This window comes from Urocampus carinirostris, chromosome 5, assembly GCF_059441175.1.
Source record: "Urocampus carinirostris isolate Australia breed hairy pipefish chromosome 5, RoL_Ucar_1.0, whole genome shotgun sequence".
NCBI lineage: Eukaryota > Metazoa > Chordata > Actinopteri > Syngnathiformes > Syngnathidae > Urocampus > Urocampus carinirostris.
The window spans coordinates 35917699-35944037 of NC_142353.1; the positions used below are offsets into that span (position 1 = coordinate 35917699).

At 40.7% G+C, this 26339-nt stretch overlaps 2 protein-coding genes and 1 long non-coding RNA gene across 3 annotated transcripts; 2 read left to right on the plus strand and 1 right to left on the minus strand.

Moving 5' to 3' along the window:
• Positions 1-498: 498 nt before the first annotated feature.
• Positions 499-7155, plus strand: LOC148366162 (uncharacterized). Its single transcript, XM_088336599.1, has 2 exons — positions 499-843; positions 5012-7155. The coding sequence occupies exons 1-2, from the start codon at positions 666-668 to the stop codon at positions 5641-5643; spliced, it is 810 nt and encodes a 269-aa protein (XP_088192725.1). The 5' UTR covers positions 499-665; the 3' UTR covers positions 5644-7155.
• A 4247-nt stretch (positions 7156-11402) lies between these two features.
• Positions 11403-15194, plus strand: LOC148366163 (uncharacterized). The gene is made up of 2 exons (XR_015850552.1): positions 11403-11670; positions 13973-15194. It is a non-coding gene; the product is annotated as an uncharacterized LOC148366163 (long non-coding RNA).
• Positions 15195-22069: 6875 nt separating this feature from the next.
• On the minus strand, positions 22070-26174 carry LOC148366164 (transcriptional regulator protein Pur-beta). Its single transcript, XM_088336600.1, has one exon. It carries the CDS (start codon positions 26054-26056, stop codon positions 25103-25105), a length of 954 nt encoding a protein of 317 aa, XP_088192726.1. The 5' UTR covers positions 26057-26174; the 3' UTR covers positions 22070-25102.
• Positions 26175-26339: the final 165 nt, after the last annotated feature.

Below are 26339 nucleotides of genomic sequence, written 5' to 3' on the forward strand. Positions count from 1 at the left end.
TTTTTCTCAGGTTTTCCCTACTTTTTCATTTTGGTATTTTTTTCTTTTTTGTTCTATTACCCCTTCCTTTGAGACATTTTGTGCATATTCTTACATAATATTTGTTCATGTTGTGATGAAAGAAGCAAAAACAACTTGAAGAGCCGTTTAAGGACCCAAAAGAGGCGGTTCCTTTTAGTGAGCCGAGCCGAAGAAGCCGGTTCTCGGAAAACTCGACTGACTTTACTCAACTTCATTCTACTTCGACCTTGACTTCAAAATACCGCATTCAGAACACAGCGTCAGTATTTTTACCTTCATGCACTGTAACTTTGACTGAATTCGCTTCTTAATTAGCAATTTCGAGCCCTGATTTTTTGTGAGCTGGGTAGATTTTCTTGTGCGCGGAAAAGCTCTGGGTAGTGAGCAATTGCGCACACACGCAGCTTAGAGGGAACATTGCGCTGGCTAGATTTTCTTGTGCGCTGAGAATGTGGCTTAGTTTAGAGGGAACGTTGGAGCTCAAACTACTTCCCCACATTAAAAAACATGAAACAATTTCCACTGCACCTTGGCAACACCACCGAAGAAGAAGCTGCAGTCCGGGACGTGGGGGTATCCATCCTTGCGGAACCAGAGACAAATAGTACTTTTCCTGCTACAGAATTCACCTTTATAACACCAAAATGTTGAGAGAGATGATAAGGAAGCGACTGGTCACGGCAGCCGATGAAATCTTCAGCCTGTTTTCAAAAACCATCTCGACGTACGAAGAGCAACTTCGCCGAGCGAAAGAAGAGAACGAGCGACATCGGCAGCTCAACATAATTTACAAGGCTCCGAGTGTGTCGCATTTCGTCGAAGGTACAGTATTGACGACATTTAATAATTCTATTTTTAATGACGATTAAAAATGTTCGTGAACGGGCGTGAATGGCATGCTAATTTATTAGTAATATGAATTATTGAAGCACTCATGTCCAAGAACGACAACGGGCTGTATAATGATCACATCTTTATTTGTAGGCAAATAAAATGATTGATTAAAAGTATGACACACAATTACGTAAAGCACACAAATAAAACAATACAATTACATCCAGAATACACAAGCAAAACATGGCAATCGAAGCCATCTTGATTTTTTTTCCCCAAATCCTATACTGTAAAACTGATCTTGTGTCACGTGACTCTTAAAATAATCCATAATATTTTTCCCCTTTAAAAAAATAACTGTTAAATTATAACCTATTTTAATAATTTGGATACTAGTATATGTGCAGTTATTTTTGTAATTATTTCTTAATCTATTACCACCTACGGCAGGCGTCTCAAACTCGCGTCCCTGGGCATTTTGCGGCCTGTGACATGTTTGTTAGTACCTCCTGTCTTAATCTGAAAGTTAAATGTTAGTACAGCTCAAACCAAATTATTAAAGGAGCTGTATGGAATTAGGAACTTTGTTACTCTATTCCACCATTTCCTGGCTTAAAGTGTCGGGAACCAGAACTGGATCAGGACCCAAACGCGTGACGTTCTCACACAAGCCTTTTATTTTACGGGAAATGGGGAGTCATGCACGTTAGACAGCGGTCTGGCGTGGAAAGACAGGGAGCCAGAGACCGACGAGATCGATTCCAATTGCCCGAGTTGATATCGGACAGATAGGGCCGATACCGGACAGGACGGGACAGACAGACAGGATAGATAATGAAACAGGATATCGAAAATAAACAGGACAAACAAGACTGGATCGAAAACTTGAGAGAATAATAAACAGGACTAAAATAGACGGGAACAAAACTGGAAACCGATATTAAACAAAAATAAACGGGAACAATACCGGACTAGAAATACCAACAGGAAAACAGGACCGAGTCAGAACCCACGTCTTGTGGGGGAGAGGTTCGTTGACGGACTGTCGAAGTAAGAGAGAGAGCACTGAGCTTAAAAAGACGGAAAGCCAATCGGTTAATAAGCCGCAGCTGGCGCCACAAGGGCGGGGCCAATTGGGCGCCATGGCAACCGTGACATAAAGTCGTGATCGCAGCCAAAGTCAGCTTGAATAATATATATATATATATTTTTTTCCACATCTTTTAGGGGGGGATGGGGTGTTATTTGGACTCTACTAAAAGCAAGGTTTTTTATTTTCACAACGTTCATGCTACACTGACAAATAGAAAATAAAAACCTGTGGGGACAAGCATGACGTTAGTCTGTAGGACTCCCCCCAGCCCTCTTTCCTTGACCTTATGTGTTTGCACCTAACTGCTCTGCTAAAATTATGATAAAGCAGATAGATAGGCACAGTGAAAAATAAAGCATAAGGGCTCTTTGAACTCAATGGGGCATTGTAAATACAAACTAAATATAGAACATTTGTAACGTTCAACTTTTTAAGGACAACTCAAATGGCACACCACACCTTTAAGCAAAGGTCAAATTGGGGACAAATTCACACACTAATTATTGAGATCAATGTACGTCTGTTCTGAAATATGATTGGCTAGCTACTTCCGGGTTTGAACCTCGGTAGTGCGTACACATTTTAGACTATCAGTCACAAATAATTAATTGGTACAATGAATGATTTTTAGCATTGTAGTGGCATACTAGATGGGTGGGTGCTTCCCTTAACCACTAGGTTCGTAGGGGGCACCATTTCCCGTGGTGTGTCTTCGGCAAGTGCAGCCCGGTGGCGCCCATCCATGTCCAGGTCACCATAGATTTCAAACTGGTCTCGAACCAGGGACCTTTGGGTGAATGTGCTCACCACTGCACTACAGAAACACTAAAATGGGTGGTAGATTGGGTGGATCCCTTATCCACTACGATCGTATGGTCACCATTTCCTGTGGTGTGTCTTGGGCAAGTACAGCCCGGTGGCACCCGTCCCCGCCCAAGCCAACAAATGGCAAACTGTTATTTTTAAATTGAAACAGTTGAACTGAAGCTTAAAGGACAGTGGATGAGGATAAGTATATTGTTCAAGATGACCACACTTAAACATTAAATAACTTAAAATACTCTCTGGTCAAAACTATACGAATTCAAAATATGGAAAAAATGGAAAGATAGATAAAATGTGCGCTTTTCCCCAAAAAGGTGTGCTTTTAACCTAAATATAAATTCATAAAAGTGAGGAATAGTATTTCAGAATAAACAAACAATAATTTAAAATTTTCTGCTCTCCATGAAGACATCTTCTGTCAAAACTATGCAAATTCAAAATATAAACGATGGAAATATAACTAATATTTGTGCTTTTTACTTTGGGATTTTGCTTTGGTGAAAAACATCTACTAGAAATTCATATTCTTCCTTAACTCTTTAACTTTCTGTGTCTTCTGATTTGCAAAAAAAGTTTTTCAGCCTATCCAGATGTTTTTTTTCATTATTTTCTTTAATTATGGCCGCGTTAGCTCCACACAAAAGACAATGTCAGTAAATAATTATTCAGCCTCTCCTCGGTTTTGAAAGGCTCTGTGTTTTGAATCAACTTTTTCCTTGGCCAGTGTGAAGGTTTGTCATCTGTGTAATCCACAGATACAGAAACATCACCCTGCTTTTTACCCTTATAGCATTCCATTACATCGTGTTAGATAGAAGTTCGTCCCGGGGGTCACGTCTCCGCTTCCTTACACTAAAGACTCACCATTAAGATACTTTTCGGTCTTGTTTTCCAACTGGTCGACGTGTTGTTTGTCAGTCGTTTTAAAAGTGGCTGCGCTCGTCAGGCTACAGCTAACTCGATTGATAGAGGAACGTTTCCGAGCTATTATAGTAGATGTATATAAAATGATTTCATCGGTCGGATAGAATCGTACGCCGGGCAGGATGTGGCCCACGGCCTGTGAGTTCGACACCTGGAACGGAAATGGATTAATTACAGTGGAACCTCGTTTCTCGACCATAATCCGTTCCAGAACCCTGTTCAAAAACCGATTTGTTCGATCACCGAAATCATTATTCCCAATAAAAATAATGTAAATCGTTTTAATCCGTTCCAACACCCTGAATGTTTACCTTGAATGTTTAACGTAAACATGAAGCTAACCCAGGCTAATCGTACGTTCGCGTTATCGTAATCTTCCGTACGAAAGATTATGCTAGCATGAACGTGTAAAAATTAAAAAATCAGGTCGTGTACAAGTCATTTAACACCCGGGTCTCCACAACAAGTGGTGAGCGGTTCATTGGAAAGGGGCTCCGTTCCAACACCCTGAATGTTTAACGTAAACATGAAGCTAACCCAGGCTAATCGTACGTTCGTGTTATCGTAATCTTCTGTACGAAAGATTACGCTAACATGAACGTGTAAGAATAAAAAAATCAGGTCGTTTACAAGTCATTTAGCACCCGGGTCTCCACAACAAGTGGTGAGCGGTTCATTGGAAAGGGGGCTCCGTTACAACACCCTGAATGTTGGGCTCCGTTCCAACACCCTAAATGTTTAACGTAGACATGAAGCTAACCCAGGCTAATCGTACGTTCGCGTTATCGTAATCTTCCGTACGAAAGATTACGCTAACATGAACGTGTAAAAATAAAAAAAAGGATAAAGAAAAGAATTATGAATAGGATTTCTTACCTTTGTGGTGGTCAGCAGAAGGCGCAGGTGGACGGTGGAGCTATTATTTCTTTCTTAAATGCAATAGTTGTACGCACTACTTTTCTTTTTTCACCTGTAGCAACTTTGCTGCTTGCACTGACTTTCTTCGGAGGCATAATTAGGGGCTAAAACACTTGGTACACCTATATTAAAAGCGAAAGCAAAACGAAGCACGTCCGCACGCGATAACAGTTGGTCACGAAAAGAGCGATCTACACCCATACGCCGCTCAGCATCGCACTCTAGCGTACGCACTCAGGCATTACCGGCGTTGAACTCCGATTTTTTAAACCTAACAGCGAAGCAAGAATTTCTCGAAATTTTTGGTCGGACTCCGATTTGTTCGGACTGAGAGGCATTCGAAAACCGAGGTTCCACTGTAGTTGAAAAGTTGTTTCAAATGGGGTTTTTTTGCAGACCAGCACCATGGGAGCTCAAGTTTAAACGAAGAGGAACCACATCCCTCTCACTCTCAACAAAAAGGGGAGCATCCGGAGACCCCTTGCATAAAGCTGGAAGAGGAGGAAGTTGACGTCAACAACTTTCAACCGAATCGTGTCTCTCGGGCGCATGGAGACGACAAATTCAAGACACCCGGGTTTTGTTATTATAATCCGGGTGGAATGTTTGTTGGTGACCTCTCACCGCAAAACTTTTTAACTCCACAGTCAGACAGCGAGGAGGCGGAAGGACCTTTAATGACCGTGGCAAAGTCCGTCAGCGCCAACAAACTTTTGACATTTTTCCAAAAGAAGGCGATCTTCTGCAGAAGGGAAGCTTCACAAACGCGTAAAAAAAGTTTCGTCTGCTCAGTCTGCGGTAAAGTTTTGGCTAACAATTCGGTATTGATTATACACATGAGAAAGCACACGGGAGAGAAACCTTTCGTCTGCTTAATATGTAGCAAAGCGTTCGTCCAAAAGTCACACCTTGCTTCGCACATGATCACACACACAGGAGAAAAACCGTTCAGTTGTTTAGTGTGTGGTATGAGTTTTAGCTACAAGTGCAATTTGAATACACACATGAGAAAACACAGAATGTCGTAGAAATTGAATGCACAGCAGTCTGCTTCAAGAACGTTCCTGAAGCTATACGTCAGGGGTCGGGGACCTACCATATATGGCTCTTTTCATGATGACATATCGCTTGGAGATTAAATTTTACTCGTGAAAGTTTGTGTCGTTCCAATTCTTAACTGCTTTTAACTGTTTTACACGTACAAAGCGCTTGTAGTGTAATTGGTATGGTCCATTATGTAAAGAGAACTGTTTCGACTACAGTTTACAGTCTAGGTGTAACACCAAAAGACCCCGTTTTGGCGGTAAATCACGGACGAATCCTTTATATGGAGGCTCATTAAATAATGCATGTTCACTGTTGAGACACCTCATGATGAAAACCCACAGAACAAACTCCCAAAAATGCTAGCCACAGCTAGCACACAGAGCGATCTCATTGAGTGAGCGGTAGGCGTCACGCTTCCTTCTCTCTCGCCCACTGCGCTGAAGAGAAATACCGTACAGCCGGGAACTTTTAGTTTGCAGTATTTAATGACGTATTTACATAGGAACTGCTTGCACCTTTCTGAAACCATTATTTACCAAACAAATGAAGCTCAAATTGAGCCTCAACAACGTTAGGTAACTGCGGGAGGGAGACAAGTTTGAAGTGGTACATTCATACGGGTCACAGGGTCCGACAGTATTATTACTTTCATAAATGTTATCAAATGATCTTTTGTCATCTTCTAAAGTTTCTTTTAGTATCTGGGGATATTATATACTGTCAATGTTTGTTTTGTTTAGGGTTTGCCAGAGAAAGTATTTATTTTCTGTTTGTATGGAAGAGTCTTAGTCCAGATATTTATAGTTCGTACTAAGGAGTAAAATAAGTCCAGTACTGTGTGTCACAATGAGTGTTTTGTTATCTCATCTCATCTCATCAGCCGTACCGCTTATCCTCATTAGGGTCGCGGGGGGGCTGGAGCCCATCCCAGCAATCATCGGGCAGTGGGCAGGGGACACCCTGAACTGGTTGCCAGCCATTATGTTAATAAATATTTTGGTCACCTAATGACTCCCAACACCTCAGTTGGGTTGAGCGAGGGGACTGGGAATCCCCTCCTCTAAATCAATCTCCCAAAAAGAGAGAGAGACAGAAATAAATACAAGTACAGTGTCTTTGTGAGAGGCACCTGGCTTTGGCAACATCAAGTTGACATATTTCAACCTGGAGCTTGTTTGTCTCTTGCGCTTCTCTGAGTGTTGTCTCGCGGGCCGGATTCAATCCGATAGCGGGCCTGATCTGGCCCGCGGGCCGCCTGTTTGACACCTGTGCTTTAAAGGTACCCACAAAGGGGGCTTTTGCTGAGTTTATCACTAAGAAGCTTGTGATTACTTCTAATTTGCATGTATGGGAGTGGTAAAGTTTTGAGAAGTTTGATTCCAGCGCCCTCATGAGGCGTGTTAACAAGTATCTGGTTTGGAATGAGTGTAAGTTTGTAGACTTGGAAACTCTTCCTAATGTCACCGCTTTGAAAATAAACTACTAAGACACAATTCTGTCGTTCAATTTTTTATTAAGAATGCAAAGCACATCCTGTTTCCGCAAACAGTAAAGTATTAAAATCCTTTGACGTTATATGATGTCATCAAATTAGATACAGTGGAACCTCGGTTCTCGACCATAATCCGTTCCAGAACCCTGTTCGAAAAGCGATTTGTTCAATCACCGAAATCGTTATTCACATTAAAATTCATGTAAAATCGTTTTAATCCGTTCCAATACCCTGAATGTTTACCATGAACGTTAACATGAAGCTAACCCCGGCTAATCGTACTTTCGCGTTAGCGTAATCTTCTGTACGAAAGATTAAGCTAACATGAACGTGTAAAAATAAAAAAATCAGGTCGTTTACACGTCTTTTAGCACCCGGGTCTCCACAACAAGTGGCTAGCGCTTCATTGGAAAGGGAGCTCCGTTCCAACACCCTGAATGTTTTACGTAAACAAAGCTAACCCAGGCTAATCGTACGTTCGCGTTATCGTAATCTTCCGTACGAAAGATTACGCTAACATGAACGTGTAAAAATAAAAAAAGGATTATGAATAGGATTTCTTACCTTTGTGGTGGACGGTGGGGAGAGAAAAATCATCAAAAGTTTTTCAACCTCTTCCAAAACTTGCGGCAGTTGCTTGCTTATAACGCTAACTTCCTTAGCCGCATCACTAGATTTCACAGCCTCCTTATTCTTTAGTATCGTACTGATAGTAGATTTAGCCATGCTGTATTCACTAGCAAGATCGGAAATTCGTACACCTCTTTCATATTTAGCTATTATGTCTTTCTTAAAGGCAATAGTTGTACGAACAACTTGTCTTTTTTCACCTGTCCTGCTTGCACCGACCTTCTTCGGAGGCATAATTAGGGGCTAAAACACCTGTACGCCGCTCAGCATCACACCCTAGCATACCGGCGTTCGAACTCCGATTTTTTGACAGAACAGCGAAGCAAGAATTTTTCGAAATTTTTGGTCGAACACCGATTCGTCCGAACTGAGAGGCGTTCGAAAACCGAGGTTCCACTGTAGCTCTTTTTTAAAAAGGGCTTGTCCTTCTGTAACTCCTGGCGTTCTCAGCAGGCCTTTGACTTGTCGGTGCTTTCGGTCCAATATGTCCGTCTTTTGGCGAATTGAAGACTGCATCAGTAGTTTAGTAGGTAAATTGTCCGTCTTGGGATCAAGAGGTCGGAGGTTCGATTCCGGGCTCCTCCGAGTTATATGCCAAAGTGTACTTGGGCACTGAATTTCTGATAGAATAGAATAGAATATACCTTTATTGTCATTGTTACAAAATGGGTTAACATTTTGTGACAACGAAATTGGGCATGACACTCCAGAGTCACACATTCACAGTGAGGAAAAAGCCAAGAAGATAAAGGAACAGAAAAGATAAGGTTATAAAACAAGGAGGATAAGGCTATAGTTATAATTTACATGATATTTACACAAGAAATGTCGGCATGTAGAATGTTACATACAGTTGGTATCGTAATACAGTTGGTATCGTATATAAAATTCATTTTCATTGTATCCTGTTCTGAACTCCCTCTGTAAATTTTAAGTCCTCATAAGTTTGAACTCCCTTCGTAAACACTGTCCACTAAGGCTGCAAAGAAAAATTGAATTGGCATTTTATGTTAATGACAATAAAGACAATCTTGAAAGTAGCCAAGCCAATTTTTTATCATTTTTTTGCCGAGCCTTTCATAAGGTTTTTTGTTTTTTGGGGTTACCCATAGCAGCAAGATGGTGGACAATCATGTCAGCTCCCTCTAGGTGAGGTTTGAGTAATGTCAAAGAAATACAAAATTTTTAACTGGGTATATATTCATATATAAATGAACCCCTCGGTCCTTGAGATAGTTCATAGTTGCGATAAACACATGTAACGACCCTCTTTCATGCACGACACAAGGTTTCACAGTCACTCACTCGTTTTTTTGCCTGCATTCAGTAAACAAAACAATACAAAAGTCAGGGCATCTGTTCACGACTGCAATTATCTTCAGCGCGATACAAATTCACTGAAGCTACGGCAAGCAGACAATATGCGAGCACATTAATAGTGAAACTTCAATAATAACAATGGACATAACTTTCCCACGCACCTGAATTCATTAAACAAAACAATACAAAAGTCAGGGCATCTGTTCACGACTGCAATTATCTAAAACATTAAAGATACAAAAAACGGGTCATCACTCAACAGGCCGCACCTCGTGGCGTGTTTGCATCAAAACATGTTGCATCATCGTTTCAAGCTGTATTACTTTACTTCTTATTTAGTGCTTTTTTTAATATACATCATTTAGCACAGCTTATATATCTTTATATACAAAAATAATTTGCGAAAGCAGCTCATATATCTAGCAAAATATGCATTTTTTATCCAACTGATATTGGGCACATCTTACCTTCAGCGCGATACAAATTCACTGAGGCTACGGCAAGCGCTGAAGCCCATAAAGTGCCAAACGAAAAAGACAGTCGCAGACGCCCATGACTTAACAATTGAATGAGGTACCAGAATATTAACAGTAATACAACAAAAACACAGATTTTGTGAGAATTAAAAAAAAGACATTCAAAACAATCAAATTTCAACTCTGTTACACACAGATTTCAGGCTTTAAAATGATCTATTTTTGATTAAATAACGACAATGCAGGATGGACCCAAGCCTTCACGGGGCCCTAAGGAAAATTAGACTTGAGGCCCCCTATTACTTGGGCAACTATTTGGAGTCGGGGGCCGCATGTGACGTGTTATACTTCTTTTTATTTGGATTAGTTTAATCAAATTGGTTTTGAAACGACCACAATTACAGCAAAATATGATATTGGGTCCCTGTTTTAAGCACTTCATTTGTTATTGAGTTTTGAAGTATTACTGTTGGGTGTTTTTTTTAGTATTTCTCAAGTCAGATTTTTATTGAAGTTCTGTAGTTTTTTGTAGAGTTATTGTAGTTTTATTTTTGTAGTATTTCTGAAGTAATTTTTATGTCGTATTTCCATAGTCGTATTTTTTTAGTAGTTCTGTATTTCTTTTGTTGTATTTTGAAAGTAGATTTTTTGTTGTATATCTGTATCATTTTCGTAGAATTTTTGTGTTATAACATTAGTTTTATGATTATAGTATTTTTGTAGAAATACTGTAGTATTAATTTTTTTTAGTATTTTTGTCCTATCTCTGTTGTATTTTGTAGTATGTCCATATAAGAATGTTTGTTGTATATCTGTAGTATTACTGTAATTCTATTTTTGGAGTATTTTTGTGATATTACCATAGGATAATTTTTGTAGTATCGCTGAAGGTGTAATTTGCAGTACAGTATTTCTGTTGTAAACCTTTTGGAGTAGTATTTTTGTGGTAATATTTATCTAGTACTTTTTTATATAATAGTATTATGTATTTATATATATATATTTGTATTTCAGTACAAGTATAATTGATGTATTTCAAAAGCAGTATTTTAGTACTATTTTTGTACTATTTCCATAGTACTAATTTTGTCATATTTCTTTAGTATTTTTGTTATATTACCGTAATTGTCTTTTTGTAGTATTTTTGGAGTCAAATCATAAATAAATCGAATAATCCAACTAAGATTTCATTTTAAGATAAAAATGATTTTTATTTTCCTAATTTTCAAGATTTATTTGAACATTTGTATCTAAATTAAAACAAACGAATGAGATAATTATACTAAAAAATGTCTATATTTATTTTTGGGCCAGAATGATTAAATGTGAGAAAAATTATATAAGATTCTTTCCAATCTATCATGTCATACTATTCTTATTTTAGTTAGTTTTTTTTTCTTAAGAAGAAAAAAAAACTTTGTCCCCCCCTTTTTCAACAATTAAGCAGTGGTTATTTTGATAAAGATTATTGTTGAAATCTGCTGTACATTCAGTTTCTATTGCCCAAATCCGGCCACCAGCCTTCCCGCGCGGGGTTTGCATGTTCTCCCCGTGCGTGCGTGGGTTTTCCTCTCACATTCCAAAAAAATGCATTGCAGGTTAATTGGTGACTCCAAATTATCCCTAGGTATGAGTGATAAAATATGATCTGTGAAGCCCTTAGAGACTCATTGTGATTAAGGGCTATACAAATAAAAATGACTTGACTTGACTTGACTGTGTCAACCCAAAGATAATAGAAACGATCCAAAATATCGCAGATTATCAATGATATCGATATTTGTATTGACCTCCCGCCCTTTACACCACCGAAGAAGAATTAGTGGCGCATCCGTCTTTGCTTGACATTTAGAAACTAGAGACTTTAGTACTTTCCTGCTACCTAATTGTTTCCTTTACAATATCAAAAATGTTGAAAGAGTTGATAAAAGAGCGACTGGTTAAGGCCGCCGACGAAATCTTTGGGCTATTCGCAAAAACTATTTCGACTTACGAAGAGCAACTTCGCCGAGCCAGAGAGGAGAACGAGCAATATCGTCTACACCTGAAAACAATTTACCAGACTCTTCCTGTGTCGGAAATCGTCCAAGGTAGAGTTTTTGCAATAGTGAATGATTATATTTGTTATAATGATAAGAAATGTTCGTTGTTATTCAGAAGGGGCGTTAATATCATGCTAATTCATCAGTAAGATGATTTCTTGAAGCACTCTCCCGTCCCAAGAACGATAATGTGCTTTCGAGTAGCTTTATATTAACACGCCTTAATTTGTAGGTGTATAAAGGTATTACTTTAATTACAGTTATGTCGTATAATAAAGCGTAGCACACACGGAAACCATTAAATTATCATGTAGAATACACAGGCTAAACAAGGCAAAGGAAGCCATCTTTATTTTTTTACCCAATCCAGGGTTCCCCCAAGGCAAGGGTAGGGAACCTATGGCTCGGGAGCCATATATTGCTCTTTTCATGAGTACATATGGCTCCGAAATAAAATGTAACTATTGCACATCTCTCTAAGTCAAGTGATTTCATCCCTATTTTGGTCCTTATAAAGCCGAAGCAACTTAATGGAGAAGTTCGATAAGAAACAATTTAAACTGATAAATAAAAACCCCGGCAAAAGACTTTGATTGGGTGAGCAGTACAGGTGGGCAGATCCCTGCACACAGCGCAAGGCACTTCCTTCCTTCTCTCTCTCTCTCTCTCTCTCTCTCTCTCTCTCTCTCTCTCTCTCTCTCTCTCTCTCTCTGTGTCTCTCTTTGTCTCCCTGTCTCTCCCTGTCTCTCTCCCTCTTTCTCTTTCTCTCTCTTTGCATTTGGTGGGGACGTAGCACATGTTTTTAGAGTGTTTGTGGCGCAGCAAGGGTTGCTGAATAATTAAAATGTTATATTTTGGGATTTATGTTGTGTAATCCGTATTTGACTGTTAGGGGAAATGTATTATTATTTTTTGAGGTACAGTGGCACCTCAGTTCTCGACCATAATCCGTTCCAGAACCCTGTTCGAAAAACGATTTGTTCGATCACCGAAATCATTATTCCCATTAAAAATAATGTAAATCGTTTTAATCCGTTCCAACACCCTGAATGTTTACCTTGAATGTTTAACGTAAGCATAAAGCTAACCCAGGCTAATCGTACGTTCGCGTTATCGTAATCTTCCGTAAGAAAGATTACGCTAACATGAACGTGTAAAAATAAAAAAAATCAGGTCGTTTACAAGTCATTTAGCACCCGGGTCTCCACAACAAGTGGTGAGAGGTTCATTGGAAAGGGGGCTGCGTCCCAACACCCTGAATGTTTACCTTGAATGTTTAACGTAAACATGAAGCTAACCCTGGCTAATCGTTATGTGTATCGTAATCTTCCGTACGAAAGATTACTCTAACATGAACGTGTAAAAATTAAAAACAAAAGAATAACGAAAAGAATTATGCATAGGATTTCTTACCTTTGTGGTGGTCAGCAGAAGGCGCAGGTGGACGGTGGGGAGAGGATCAGACACTCACACACCTCCTTCATATTTTGCTATTATTTCTTTCTTAAATGCAATAGTTGTACGCAGTACTTTTCTTTTTTCACCTGTAGCAACTTTGCTGCTTGCACTGACTTTCTTTGGAGGCATAATTAGGGGCTAAAACACTTCATACACCTATATTAAAAGCGAAAGCAAAACGAAGCACGTCCGCACGCGATAACAGTTGGTCAGGAAAAGAGCGATCTACACCCGTACGCCGCTCAGCATTGCACCCTAGCGTACGCACTCACGCATTACCGGCGTTCGAACTCCGATTTTTTGACCGAACAGCGAAGCAAAAATTTCTCGAAATTTTTGGTCGGACTCCGATTTGTTCGAACTGAGAGTCGTTCGAAAACCGAGGTTCCACTGTATTGAGTTGTGTAAAGCAGAAAAGGTAAGAGAAGTACCAGTATATCACCATTAGATGGCAAAGTCTCACAGGTATGAGATGGGTGCTTGGGCCAAGTCTCACGGGACCTCACGTGATTTAGTGAGACTTGCTCAATAAATTATCCTTAATGCCAACAATTAAATTGTCTCGTGTGAGACTGACATTTATCATGTATTTTGCAGATGAGGTAAAACAACAACCAAAAAAAACAAAAATATATAAAACAAATGCATAACACCAGCTGGAGCTAGCCATCCACCTGGTTCCTGTTAGATGTTCACATAATATTGGTGGAGACGAAACGATAATTGCTCGATATTGGTGAGGACGCATGCCAAAACTACGCTCTTAAGTACATGGTTTTGATGGCAACACAGATATACACCAGCATTTTGATCACACAGATTCAATATTTCAAAAACAAAGATTATTCGGTTATTAAAAAAGTTGTTTTGAATGTTTTTTCTTGGCCTGCAGACCAGCACCATGGGAGCTCTTCAAACATAGAAGAACCACATCCCTCTCACTCTCAACAAAAAGTGGAGCCTCCGCAGTCTCCTTGCATAAAGCTGAAAGAGGAGGAAGATGACATGAACAACTTTAAACCAAACGGTTTCTCTCGGGCGCGTAAAAACGAGGAATTCAAGACACCCGAGTTTCGTTCTTATAGTCCGGATGAAAAGTTTGTTGGTGACCTCTCACCACAAAACTTTTTAACTCCACAGTCTGACAGCGAGGAGGCGGAAGGACCTTTAATGACCGTGGCAAAGTCCGACAGCGCCGACAAACTTTTGACATTTTTCCAAAAGAAGACTATCTTCGGCACAAAGGAAGCTTCACAAACGCGTAAAAGAGGTTTTGTCTGCTCTGTCTGTGGTAAAGTTTTGGCTTACAATTCATTATTGATTGCCCACATGAGGAAACACACTGGGGAAAAACCCTTCGTCTGCTTAATTTGTAGCAAAGCATTCTATCAAAAGGCACACCTTGCCAAGCACTTGATAACGCACACAAGGAAAAAAACTTTTCAGTTTGAAATATGAAGTTATGAGCGCAATTTGGAAACACACGACGCCATTGGAGTCGATTGCACAGCAGTCTAATTTAAGACAGTGTTCCTGAAGCTATATGTTAAGAAATAAGATATATTCGCTCAGATGTTTGTTGGGTTAAGGGCTTCACAGAGAAAGTATTTATTTACCTTTAGTTTCGAAGCGTCTTTGCTCAAAAGATTTAGATATGCCATATTTCCCAAGGTGTGTTTTCTCATTTTGTTTATAAAGTAGTCTGATTTTGAAGCGATGTCTTTGTTTTTGGTGCAATCTGTTAGCTTTTCTGCATGGTGACGATACGTGACATCAGTAAAGGTTTTTTCTAAGAATAAGATAACAACATATCTGGGGAAAGCTTAGTGGGAAATCTTAAGTGGTTTAATCCCAGTTGATAGTTAAAATATTTGGGCAATGATTAATAGCTTATGGCTGCTGATTACCTGCATGTCATTGTTTCGATTCATTTATTTTTCATCTTCCCGAGCAAATAATAATTTTTTTAGCTCACTGTGTTTTTATTTCATCAAATATTTTACAATTTTTTTCTAGGATTAAAAGAAATTGTAGTTTAAATGTTCATTTTCTCCCTTTGTCCCTACACTTAGTATTGTTTTCTCAATAAAATTAAAAACGTAATGAAATCATAATATTTTGATTAATTTTGTTCGTTTGAACGGTTTATTGAATGAAAAGGAACAGAAAGAAAACTAGTCCTAATGAAGTTCCTTAAAGCTGAGTCATTTGAAGTGTCCTTAAAAAGTTGAAAGTAGAATATTTTCTCTCTTAAGTATGCCTTAGCAATGCCCAACTGAGTTCAAAGAGCCTTTACCATTTTTTCCCACCCCGCCAAACTGCTTTTATTCTACTTCAACCAGAGGTGTTTGGGACTAGCAACATATAAGAAAGCAAGCAAGGGGGAGGGCAGGTGAAGAGTGATTTCATGCTCATCCTCGCGGTTTTCTCTTCGTGTAGCATAAAAATGGCGATAGTAAGGAAAGGCAAATACAGTACATATGCCAACTCAAAGCCCCAAAACGATGAAAAGGGAAGAGTGCATCTATTAAATGCACATATTTGCACGAGCTACACAAGTAGCTTAAGAGACGTCTCACTGATGACATAAGCCAAAAGATGGCGTCAGTGAGTAGAACATTACTAAATTTCGGACAGCACTTTTTTAGGGGACATTGTGTATTCTATAGCACCTCCTAGTGGTAAAAACTTCCATAACTAAAAATAAAAGAATAATTATTTGAATAATTGGTGCGAAGTGTGCATTTCTTTAAATACTGGTAGGTTGAAATTTTTTGTTTGACATAATATGAGGGAGCTGACATGATTTTACGCCATCTTGCTGCTTAGGGAACCCCCCCCAAAAAACCTTGTCAAGTGTGGGTAAAAAAAAATTGAAAACTGAAGCAGTTTGGTCACTATGAGTCTCTGTAGTTTGTATTCTAAGCCAGATACGGCTCTTTCCATGCGTACAACTGGCTCGGAGATACAATGATATCTACGCTATTTTCCTGAATCACTCCATATGCAAACTGAGCAATGCCAAAGCAATACTGAAATGATGAAGGGTTTGGTCCAGTATATAAAGTGTTTACTACAGTTTACAATTGCGGTATCACACCAACAAAGGCCGTTTTGGCTGTACTGTACATCGCCAAGGAATCCTTTATATGGAAGCTCATTGAATAATAATTGTTCACTGTTGAGATACTCTATGATGAAAACCCATTGAACAAACTGTAGAAACCTATAAATGTCAGCAAAGCACCCAGAACAATTTGATTGGGTGAGAATTCGAGACGGACAGCGCTGTACACACATAGCGCAAGCATTCGTTTCTCTCTAAATTTTTCGGTATCCTTCTCGTTTGCAGTATTTTTGAGACATTTTTACTATAGAAGTTTACTCATGTCTTGTTTTAAAACCATTTGTTTTGGACCATATGGCGGTCAAAATGAGACTCAACACCAATGCTCCCTGTAATTTTCCACGGGTCTGAGCGTTCACACAAAGTCGGTGCGCAACGATTGAAACAACCGTGAGCAAACATAATCCAAAGTGTGGCAAGATAATTAATTATTCGACATGTCCAAAACTTGACATGTTACATTTTGCTGATTTTCCGGCAATGCAAAATGACTTTTCTCTTTTGAATGAATTGACTCATGTACTATTGCATTCCTTCCGTAAAGATCGCCATCTATATATCGGATTCATTGATCTGAAGGCCGCCTTTGACACCGTCTGCCACTCTTCACTGTGGAACATCCTCCAAGCTCTCAGAGCACCACCCAAGATCATAGCCCTGTTCAAGCTGCTCTACAGCAACGCAGAGAGCTGTGTCCGTATCAACGGCATTGACTCCGACTGGTTTGCTATTTCCAGCGGCGTTCGCCAAGGCTGCATGGCTGCTCCCGACCTTTTTAATTGCATCATTGACCATCTGATGTTCAGGGTTAGTGAGCGCATCCCAGGAGTGTCTTTCGGCAACTACCACCTGACTGACCTGGAGTATGCTGATGACACCATCATTCTCAGCACTTCCTACAGCCAGCTGAGAGACGCTCTGGGCATTTACAGCGAAGAGGCAGCGCGGCTTGGCCTGCAAGTGAGTTGGACGAAAACCAAGTTCATGTATGTCGGTGATGGACCAGATCCACCTCCCATCCAAATTGGTAGCGACATCGTAGAGCCTGTCAAGAGCTTTGTATATCTGGGGTCCATGGTGACAGACAATGGGGACCTAAAACCAGAGATTCTCCGCAGAAGAGCCCTGGCAGCATCTGCTCTGCAGTCTCTCTGGAAACCACTCTGGCGGCACCAGACCATCGCACGCAAGACGAAGCTCCGCATTTACAACCTCGCCGTACTCCCTATCCTGCTTTATGGCTCAGAAACATGGCCCCTGAACGACACCCTGGCCACAAGAATCGACGGTTTTGATAGCAGGGCTCTCAGAACCATCGAGAACATCAGGTGGCCCCAGCGAGTCTCCAATAAAGAGCTCAGAGCCCGCACGTGCCAGCCCCAAGCATCTTCCTTGGTCGCACAACGCCGCACCCGCTGGTTTGGCCATGTCCTTCGTCTACCACCAGACCATCCGACACGAGCCATTCTCCAGTTTGACCCAAAGGCCGCAGGCTGGAGACGACCACGAGGGAAACCCCGCACTCGATGGCTCGACGTCGTTGCGGGCGACCTCCAACAACACGGAGTTGCTGTAGAGGATGCAGAACAGCTGGCACAAGACCGCCAGCATTGGAAAAACCTGGTTCATCTGGTCGGCTCAACGCACAGGGACGGGACCCCCCGACCTTCGCTGGAGCAATAAGTAAGTAAGTAAGCTATTGCAAAGGTAGTACGGCCTACAAACGTCGTTTGTTCTTACAATTCTTTCACAAGATATCCATTTCTTTTTTTCCCCTGATATATTTTGTCGCATAATATTAACATTTTTGGGGGCTTATTTAGTCAGTTGTAAGATACAGAACTGTACTTAATCACATTTTTTAGTGGAAGTACAATGTTGGCAACAAGATTCACTTATCAAGATGACAATGTAAAATACACTTATTTTTAAATTCCTTCAAAAAAAGTCTCATTGTGTTTATTTTTTCCGAGCTGTTACTTTATTCTTTTTGTTCTCTATTTACTTTTTTCCTACGTTTCTTTCATTTCTTTTTTTCTCAGCTTTTCACTACTTTTTCATTTTGGTATTTTTTTTTTCTTTTTTGTTCTATTCCCCTCTTCTTTTAAGTTATTTTGTGCATAATTTTACATAATATTTGTCCATGTTGGGATTAAAGAAGCAAAAACAACCTGAAGAGCCGTTTAGGACGCGAAAGAGCCGGTTCCTTTTAGTGAGCCGAGCCAAAGAAGCCGGTTCTCGACAAATTCTACTAACTTTACTCAACTTCGTTCTACTTCGACTCGACTTCAAAATACCGCATTTAGGACACAACGTCAGGGGAACCCGTGTATTTTTACCTTCATGCACTGTAACTTTGACTTAAGTCGCTTCTTAATTAGTAATTTTGAGCCCTGATTTTTGTGCGCTGGCTAGATTTTCTTGTGCGCTGAGAATGTGCGCGCAGTGCGCAATTGCGCACGCGCACAGCTTAGAGGGAACACTGCTCAACACTCTTAAGTTACTGCGAGATGGAGAAAAAATTGATTTAGTATATTTATATTGATATGGGACAAATGCGCTGGCATTATTATCATTTATTACATTTTATAAAATCATCAACTATAAAAATCAAATGTGCTAAAGAATAAGCTTTTGTCTGGGGTTTGGGTTTGGCAGTTTTGTCTTAAAATAAATTGTGTGGCTCTCAAAAAATTAAAATCAAAATATTTTGCTTTTATGGCTCAGGGTCAAAAAGGTTCTTGAACCGTGCAACACGGCGACATCTAGTGGTCAAATATTACAGTGTCCCTTAATACACTTTTTGCGAGAGATGAGTAACTGCTGTAGTGAAAATAAATTCATTGGTAAAGGTAAAATACCCTGTACTCTATCTAGTCAAACACAGTACTTACTTTTGTGGTTAATAATTGTAATTCCAACACATACTTAAATAGTAAATTAAATAACAATATTTTTCCTTCGTTGATTCGTAAAACATTTTGATAAACCTTGTTTTCATACATTTTATGATACATTAATGTAAATATGACTTTTCATCTGAACTCTTATCATTAAATACGTATTAAATCATAAGTGAAAAATAAATACAATTTGTAAAACTTGTATAGTTGCAAAAAATAACCCCTTTCATTGACAAAATTTGGAATTCTCAAATTTGTTACTGCAGCATGAGGAACGTTGACGGTCTCACGCTGCATGTAACCGCTAGATGGCAGCATATCCCAACAAATACAATGCACTAAGCACGTTTCCCCGTGATTTGAAAATGAGCCCCGCTGTATTTGCCATCTGTTCCACACACTTCAACTTTATAACATAAAATATATTCCCTCAATTCTTGCCCTTTAAAATAAATATATGGATCTGCAAATTCCCTCAAAAACAGAAGAATGATTTAATGACCAAGTTGTCATGTTTTTTTCTTAATTAGCTGGAATCCCTTGGTTACCGCGGTTAATGGGGACCAAGACCACCCGCGAAAACTGAAAATCCGCGAAGTAGCGGCGCCCCTTCAAAAATGCTTAAAAACGTATACAGTATAACCCCCTGTGTACAGTACACCATATAGAATACGGGTAGAGAGGGAGAGAAATTCATGTTATAACAAAAAAGAAACTGTAAAATATGTTGTCTGTTTACAATAACAATTGTCGAGTCGAGTATTCAGCGAGTGCTGGCCAATCAGCTTGCGTTTATGCCTGTGATGCTTAGCGTATACGTGCATTTCTTTAATTCTAATTGAATATTTTGTTTTCAAATTTTGTAAAATAATGTAATTTCTAATTATGATTTAATATTTTATTATACATTTTTAAATATTTTTTGATATTTTTTATTTTTATTATTTTATTTTATTATTATTTTTTAGACCCGTGAAGCTCTGAACCCCTCGAAAGTGGAACCGCCAAGTAGCGGGGTTCCGCTTTATTTGATGAGAAATTTTCAATCTGACTTCTCGATTGAAGTAGAACGAATTCAGTTGTGACAATAATTATATTTTGATAATTATGTCATAGTATTGGAGGGTGTGTGTTATTACAATCAATAAGTTAATACAAATTAATGTTGCCAAACATGAAATTGTATAAAAAAAAAAGTTTAATCTCTGGCACAATAGGTGTCACATTTGACCCCAATCTTTCCTTCCAAACACACATTAAGTATATTACTAGAACAGCTTTTTCCATCTTCTCAACATAGCACAAATGTGTCCTATGCTGTCCCAGTCTAATGCGGAGATCATAATTCAGGCGCTTGTTACCTCCTGTCTTGATTACTGTTATGCACTAGTCTCCAGTCTCCCTAAGTCCAAAATCAAGAGCCTTCAGCTGGTACAAACTGCTGCAGCGAGGCTTTTAACTAAGACAAGTAGGTTTGATCACATTACACTGATTTTAGCTAACCTGCATTGGCTCCTTCTTAGCTTAAGATGTGATTTTTAAGGTTCTGTTGGTATTATACAAAATCATGCATGGACTTGCTCCCTCATATCTTTCAGATTTATTTTCCCCCTATGTTCCGGTCCAGAGCCTTCGCTCTGAAAATGCTGGTCTACTAGTGATCCCAAGAGCCAAGAAGAGAGCTGCAGGTTCGAGAGTGTTCTCCATTCAGGCCCTGATGTTTTGGAATGTTCTTCCCCCTGAGATTCAATCTGCAACCTCAGTGGAAATGTTTAAATCTAAGCTTAAACCACACTTCTATTCTATAGTATATGAATAACCTATATTTCATGTTGACAATATCTGTGTATTTTTTGTTATTGCAACATACATCCAGGGATCAGAATGGAGATTTTCATTTTCAGCTGAAATAGCCAGGGTCCAGGAATAAAGCAGGGCGGAGCCCCCCCCCCCCCCCCCCCCCCCCCCCCCACACGCGTTTTTCATTTTTTCTAACGGCCGCCAGGGTGCGCCAGAGCAATAAAGGAAAGAGTGAGACAGTCGGATTTTGAATTTGTTTGCTACGCAAGAGAAAAAGTGAAAAAGTCGGAATGCCTTTGGGGTTCAAAAACAGCGGAGATCCGCGGAAAATTCTGATCCCTGTACATCACAGCCTGGTCATTCTGGAAGGAGGATTACCTATTGTGCAGGTTTCATTTACCTTATATTGAGGTTTTTGGGTTATTCCTTGCCCTCATATAGGTTTTAGATCAGGGAATGGCTTAACAACGCTTGGAGACTCCTTGTGATTAAGGGCTATTCAAATAAACATGACTTGACTTTTTGAGAGAACAGTTGAAAAATACAAAGTCGATCAGCAGCATGGAGTCTCATCACTGGGAAAAAATAAGTTTCTCAGATCCTTTATATTTCATCTCCAAGCATCCATTATCTGCACCGCTTATCTTCAGTAGGGTCGCGGAGGTGCTGGAGCCCATCCCAGCTATCTCAGGGCAGCGGGCAGGGGACACCCTGAACTGGTCGCCAGCCAATCGCAGGGCACACAAGAACAGACAACTCACTCGCGCATTCACACCTAGGGACAATTTGGACCAGCCAAATAACCTGACATGCATGTTTTTGGAATGTTGGATGAAACCGGAGTGCCTGGGGGAAACCCACGCAAGCACAGGGAGAACATGCAAACTCCACACAGGAGGTTCGATCTCACGACCTCAGAACTGCCGCACACACGCTAACCACTGTCCCGCCGTGCTGCCCCATCTCAGAGCTCTCACTTGTGATTATTCACCTATTTATCCTTCTTTCTACCTTATACTTCACTTTTAAATCCTCATGACATGTTTACCCTGTTGTGAACAATGATTCCTATGTTGTCATCTATGTCAAGAAAAACAATTCTATTTAGTTCGAACAGCTTTTAGTAGCTTTGCAATTGGCAGTAAAAGACAACACACACTGAGCAAAAACCTCTCTCTTTTAATGATCATCATCACAACTTGTAGTTGAAAAGAACTTTTACAGCAGAACACACATGACCGAAAACAGCTGCCATTTCACGAAACACAGTACTGGAAGAAGGACGTTGCTCAATCTTGTGTGTCATATATATTTATATATAACTCTCTTTTATATGTCTATGAATATATATATTTATATCAAATATATATGCACATATTTAATAACATTTTATTAAATCTGTGAAAAATAACAAATCTATTGCTTCCAATTTACCTTGTTTTTTCATATAACGTTTTTTTTGCTCCAGTAAAAAAAAATGGTTTAGAAAGAAAGGAGGGGCGACGACTTGAGTGACTCTCTTTTTAAAAATGATACAAGGATCATAATTGGGATCACTTTCAAAATAAAGGATAAGTATTGAACGGCAATCCAAAAAGCAAGGCAGCAAGAGAGGCGGCATGCAAAAATAAAAAAGGAAAAAATAGGCAACAGTCAGGAATTTATTGGGTGCGGGGGAAAGCCGATGGGAAATTCAAATGAGAGTTGACATGCTTTAAAGTGACCTGGAGTGCTGCTAGAAAACTATATCGATTTACTCTTAAGGAGCAACTTGCTCAACTCAAACATAGGTTTTCCCTAACCAACTCTTTTCATTATTTATCTTTTGGGGAGGTTGGTTGACCAGAACGATGCATCATTTATTTAGAATATGGAGCATTTTAATGCCTATAGTGAAGTCAATCTTGAATGGGAATATCTATCCATTCATCCATTATCCGTACCGCTTATCCTCAGTAGGGTCGCGGGGGTGCTGGAGCCCATCCCAGCCATCTTCGGGCAGTGGGCAGGAGACACCCTGAACTGGTTGCCAGCCAGTCGCAGGGCACACAGAGACGGACAACTCGCTCATTCACACCTAGGGACAATTTGGACCGGCCAATTCACCTAACATGCATGTTTTTGGAATGTGGGAGGAAACCCATGCGAGCACGGGGAGAACATGCAAACTCCACACAGGAGGTTCAATCTCATGACCTCAGAACTGTGCTGCACACGCGCTAACCACTGCTCCGCCGTGCTGCCCTTAATGAGAATAGTGTTGTGGAATATATATTGCATGTGGGAAAAATATGGACCTACAGCAAATTTTACAGTAGTCATTAGGAACAACTGTTTTTTAAGTGGAAATCCGAATAAATACACCTCTCTACTTCATATTATGTACCGACATGTAGAATATCGATACACATAATATACATGACTGTGTTTACAACTTCGAACCCATAACGGCCTGTTCATAAAACCCTTCTCTGTGGGAAAGAAAAAAACAGCATGTTTTCGAATAAGCCACTTCAATAATAAAAGTCTCAGATTATCAAGACATATTTCAATAAATCTCTTTTAAAAAATAATATATGTTTTTAATATACTTTAGGTTAGCACCCTGATTTGTTTGTTTCTCCCATAGCACCAAATTTGACTGGAGAGATTTTTAAATCCCTTCGAAATATGGAAAAATTTGGAAGGCGATTGAGGGCCTTGACTTGTGTGATATCAGACAAATGGCGTGCAAACGCATGATAAAACACAGGCCTGGAAACCCATGAAAATAAAAATATTTTGGACCAATGTAACTCAAACATGTTGCCACCTGAGTCAAAATGGCATCCCCGATTGGAGGGAAAACAAGGATTATTTTTTAACTCCGTCCGAAGAGTGTGCTTACAACAGTGTCCTTAAACTGATGACTCCCTTGATGGCAGGGGTCCAGAAACTCCAAAGTCAGATGAGGTCTTCGCGTTGGCTCGGAAACAGGAAGTCGGACCGGAGCCTCTTGTCTGCTTTGAGTTCAAATGGACGCCTATCCACCGGTTGGGTGCTGAGGTTCCACAAATCACAAGTGAGGTGAGCTCTTATGACTGGTGCTGGAGGTGCTCTCTTCAGATTGGCTCGCAGACACAGATCTAGCTTGAGTTGAACTGCTATCAAATGTACAATCGATATATATGTATTTATAGAAATAGGTATATATTCTCAATCAATGGGGGAGGAATCGCACTACTTTTAATATATCTATAACAGAGGTAAGATCTTGAGCCCAAGCCTGAGTCCAAGCCTGACTTGATCCTGAAATATCAATCATTACATTTCGGTCGGGCTTCTCTCTCACTGATTTTTTTTTATAAAAATGTATACCATACGGATGTGTGGATAGTGCAAGAAAAATCTTAATTAGTTCAGTGTCTTGTCACAGGTCACTGTGATGTTGCTACACTAAAAATCACAATGCGCTGAGGCCGTGAGAAGTTTTGGCCGCGAGAGGTCTCCAAAAACAGAAGTCGCCACATCATAACAAGTACCATGCAATGTAAGTTCCAAGAACTACTTTCCATCTCTATCATTCTCCATGTCTTTGTCTCTGCCTCTCTTTCTCCTAAAGTGCTGCGCTAAATTCTTAAGGATGCACTGCCGCTGTGTTTTATGACCCAATTTCCAATCTCAAAATGACGGATGGCCTTAACATTTTCCCATCAACACTTAAAAAAAAATCCATCAATGATGGACAATTGTCAGTTACTATAAGCTCTGCAGACACATGACTATAAACGAGGTAGGTGTTTTTATCCAGTCTGGTTTAACCAAGTTTACGATTTCAAGGACAGGCTTTAAGGTCTTGCCATAAATCACCTCTCCTCCTCACGCAACCTCACAAATAAAATATGAAATTTGGGGTTTGCTTTGGGCTCGGTCCTGCAAATCAAGTCACTTGGTCGGGCTCAGGCTAGGTCGGGCTAGAATTTTTTTAGGCCCAATCTTACCTCTGATCTATAACACCCATCTAAACTTTTTTTTCCTCATATGTAGACATATTTATATGGACACTAAATTCTCAAATATATCTCGTTTCACTTCCGCGTTTGAAAACAAATTGTTCCATACGTCATGCACGTCATGGTCGCTCCTCTCATTTTCAGATCTTGTTTCTCCCGGACTTGTTATTAGCTCGAGCACAAAAAAAAGGGGTCGCACGTCAGTCGTCATCCACGTCTTCCCCCTCGGACTCCTCCGCAGCCCGTCGCTCGAAGCCCTTATCCCGGTGGCGCTCCTGGATCTCCTTCATTTCTTCGGCGTAGCGACTGAAGGCGCCGCCGAACTTGGCCCAGGCCTTGAAGGGTATCGTGATGGAGTTCCTGTAACTGGGCTTGACCTCGCTCACCCGCAAGAACACGCCGTATTTGTTGGAGCCCACGTCAAAGAAGAAGCGCTTTGAGTCCACCATGATAGAAGTCCCCTCCGGGAGATCACCGTAGCCGATAGCCGCTCCGGCGCCTCCGCCAGCTAGCTCGTCGTCATCGCCGCCGTAGTCGTCGATCAACTTGGCTAAGGCGTCGCGGAACTCTATCAAGCCTTGGGCCGGCAGCGCGATTGTCTGTCCGGACTGCATGCCGGCTCCAGGCATTCCCCCCGGGCCGACACCGAAGCCCGGGCCTCGGTTGACAGTCTGCCGGATGCGAAGGAAGCGACCCCGCTGGTTCTCCTTCAGATCGAGGTAGTATTTGCGGTTCTCACGTACCAGGAACTCGCTCTTCAAGGCCCGCCGAGGCCCGCTGTCATCGCCGCCCACCGACTGGGCAATTTGCTCCGGAGTGCTAGGCCCGAGCTGGGCGTAGTGCTCGATGAAATCCCCGAGGTAGTCACGGAACTCCGCAGCGACTGACATGGAGAGAGTCAGCCGACTTTTGGAGCCCCCGGCACCGACCTCGGCGATTTTGATGAACCGGCCTTTGGCGTTCTGCTTGACATCAAGGTAGAAGCGTTTGTTTTGGATGTCTAACCGCTTTGAGGCCAGCTCTTGCGTTTCAGACTCCCGCTGGTAATGCTGAAAGCCACCGCCGCTTCCTCCCCCTCCTCCTCCTCCACCACCACCGCCGCCGCCTCCGCTGCTGCTGCCTCCACGCTCACTTCCACTATCCCCATCCGCCATCTTCGCCAACAGCAGCCCGTCTCTGCCTGTCTTTGACCCCGCAACCGCTTTGCTAGCTACGCTCGCGGAGGAAAGAAACCGGACGCCGGATTCTAAATGCTGATTGGCTCCTTTGGTTGTCAATCGTGTCGTTTGCGAACGTCCTCCGTTTCTATTGGTCGAAAGTCTCCTCCGTCATCAAGAAAACGATGTGAACGCCTCCCTTATGACAAGATATGGCGTTTGTATTTACAGTAAAATATAAAAACGTGATTCTTCGTGTTGCTTTGGTGGTGTTTAAGCT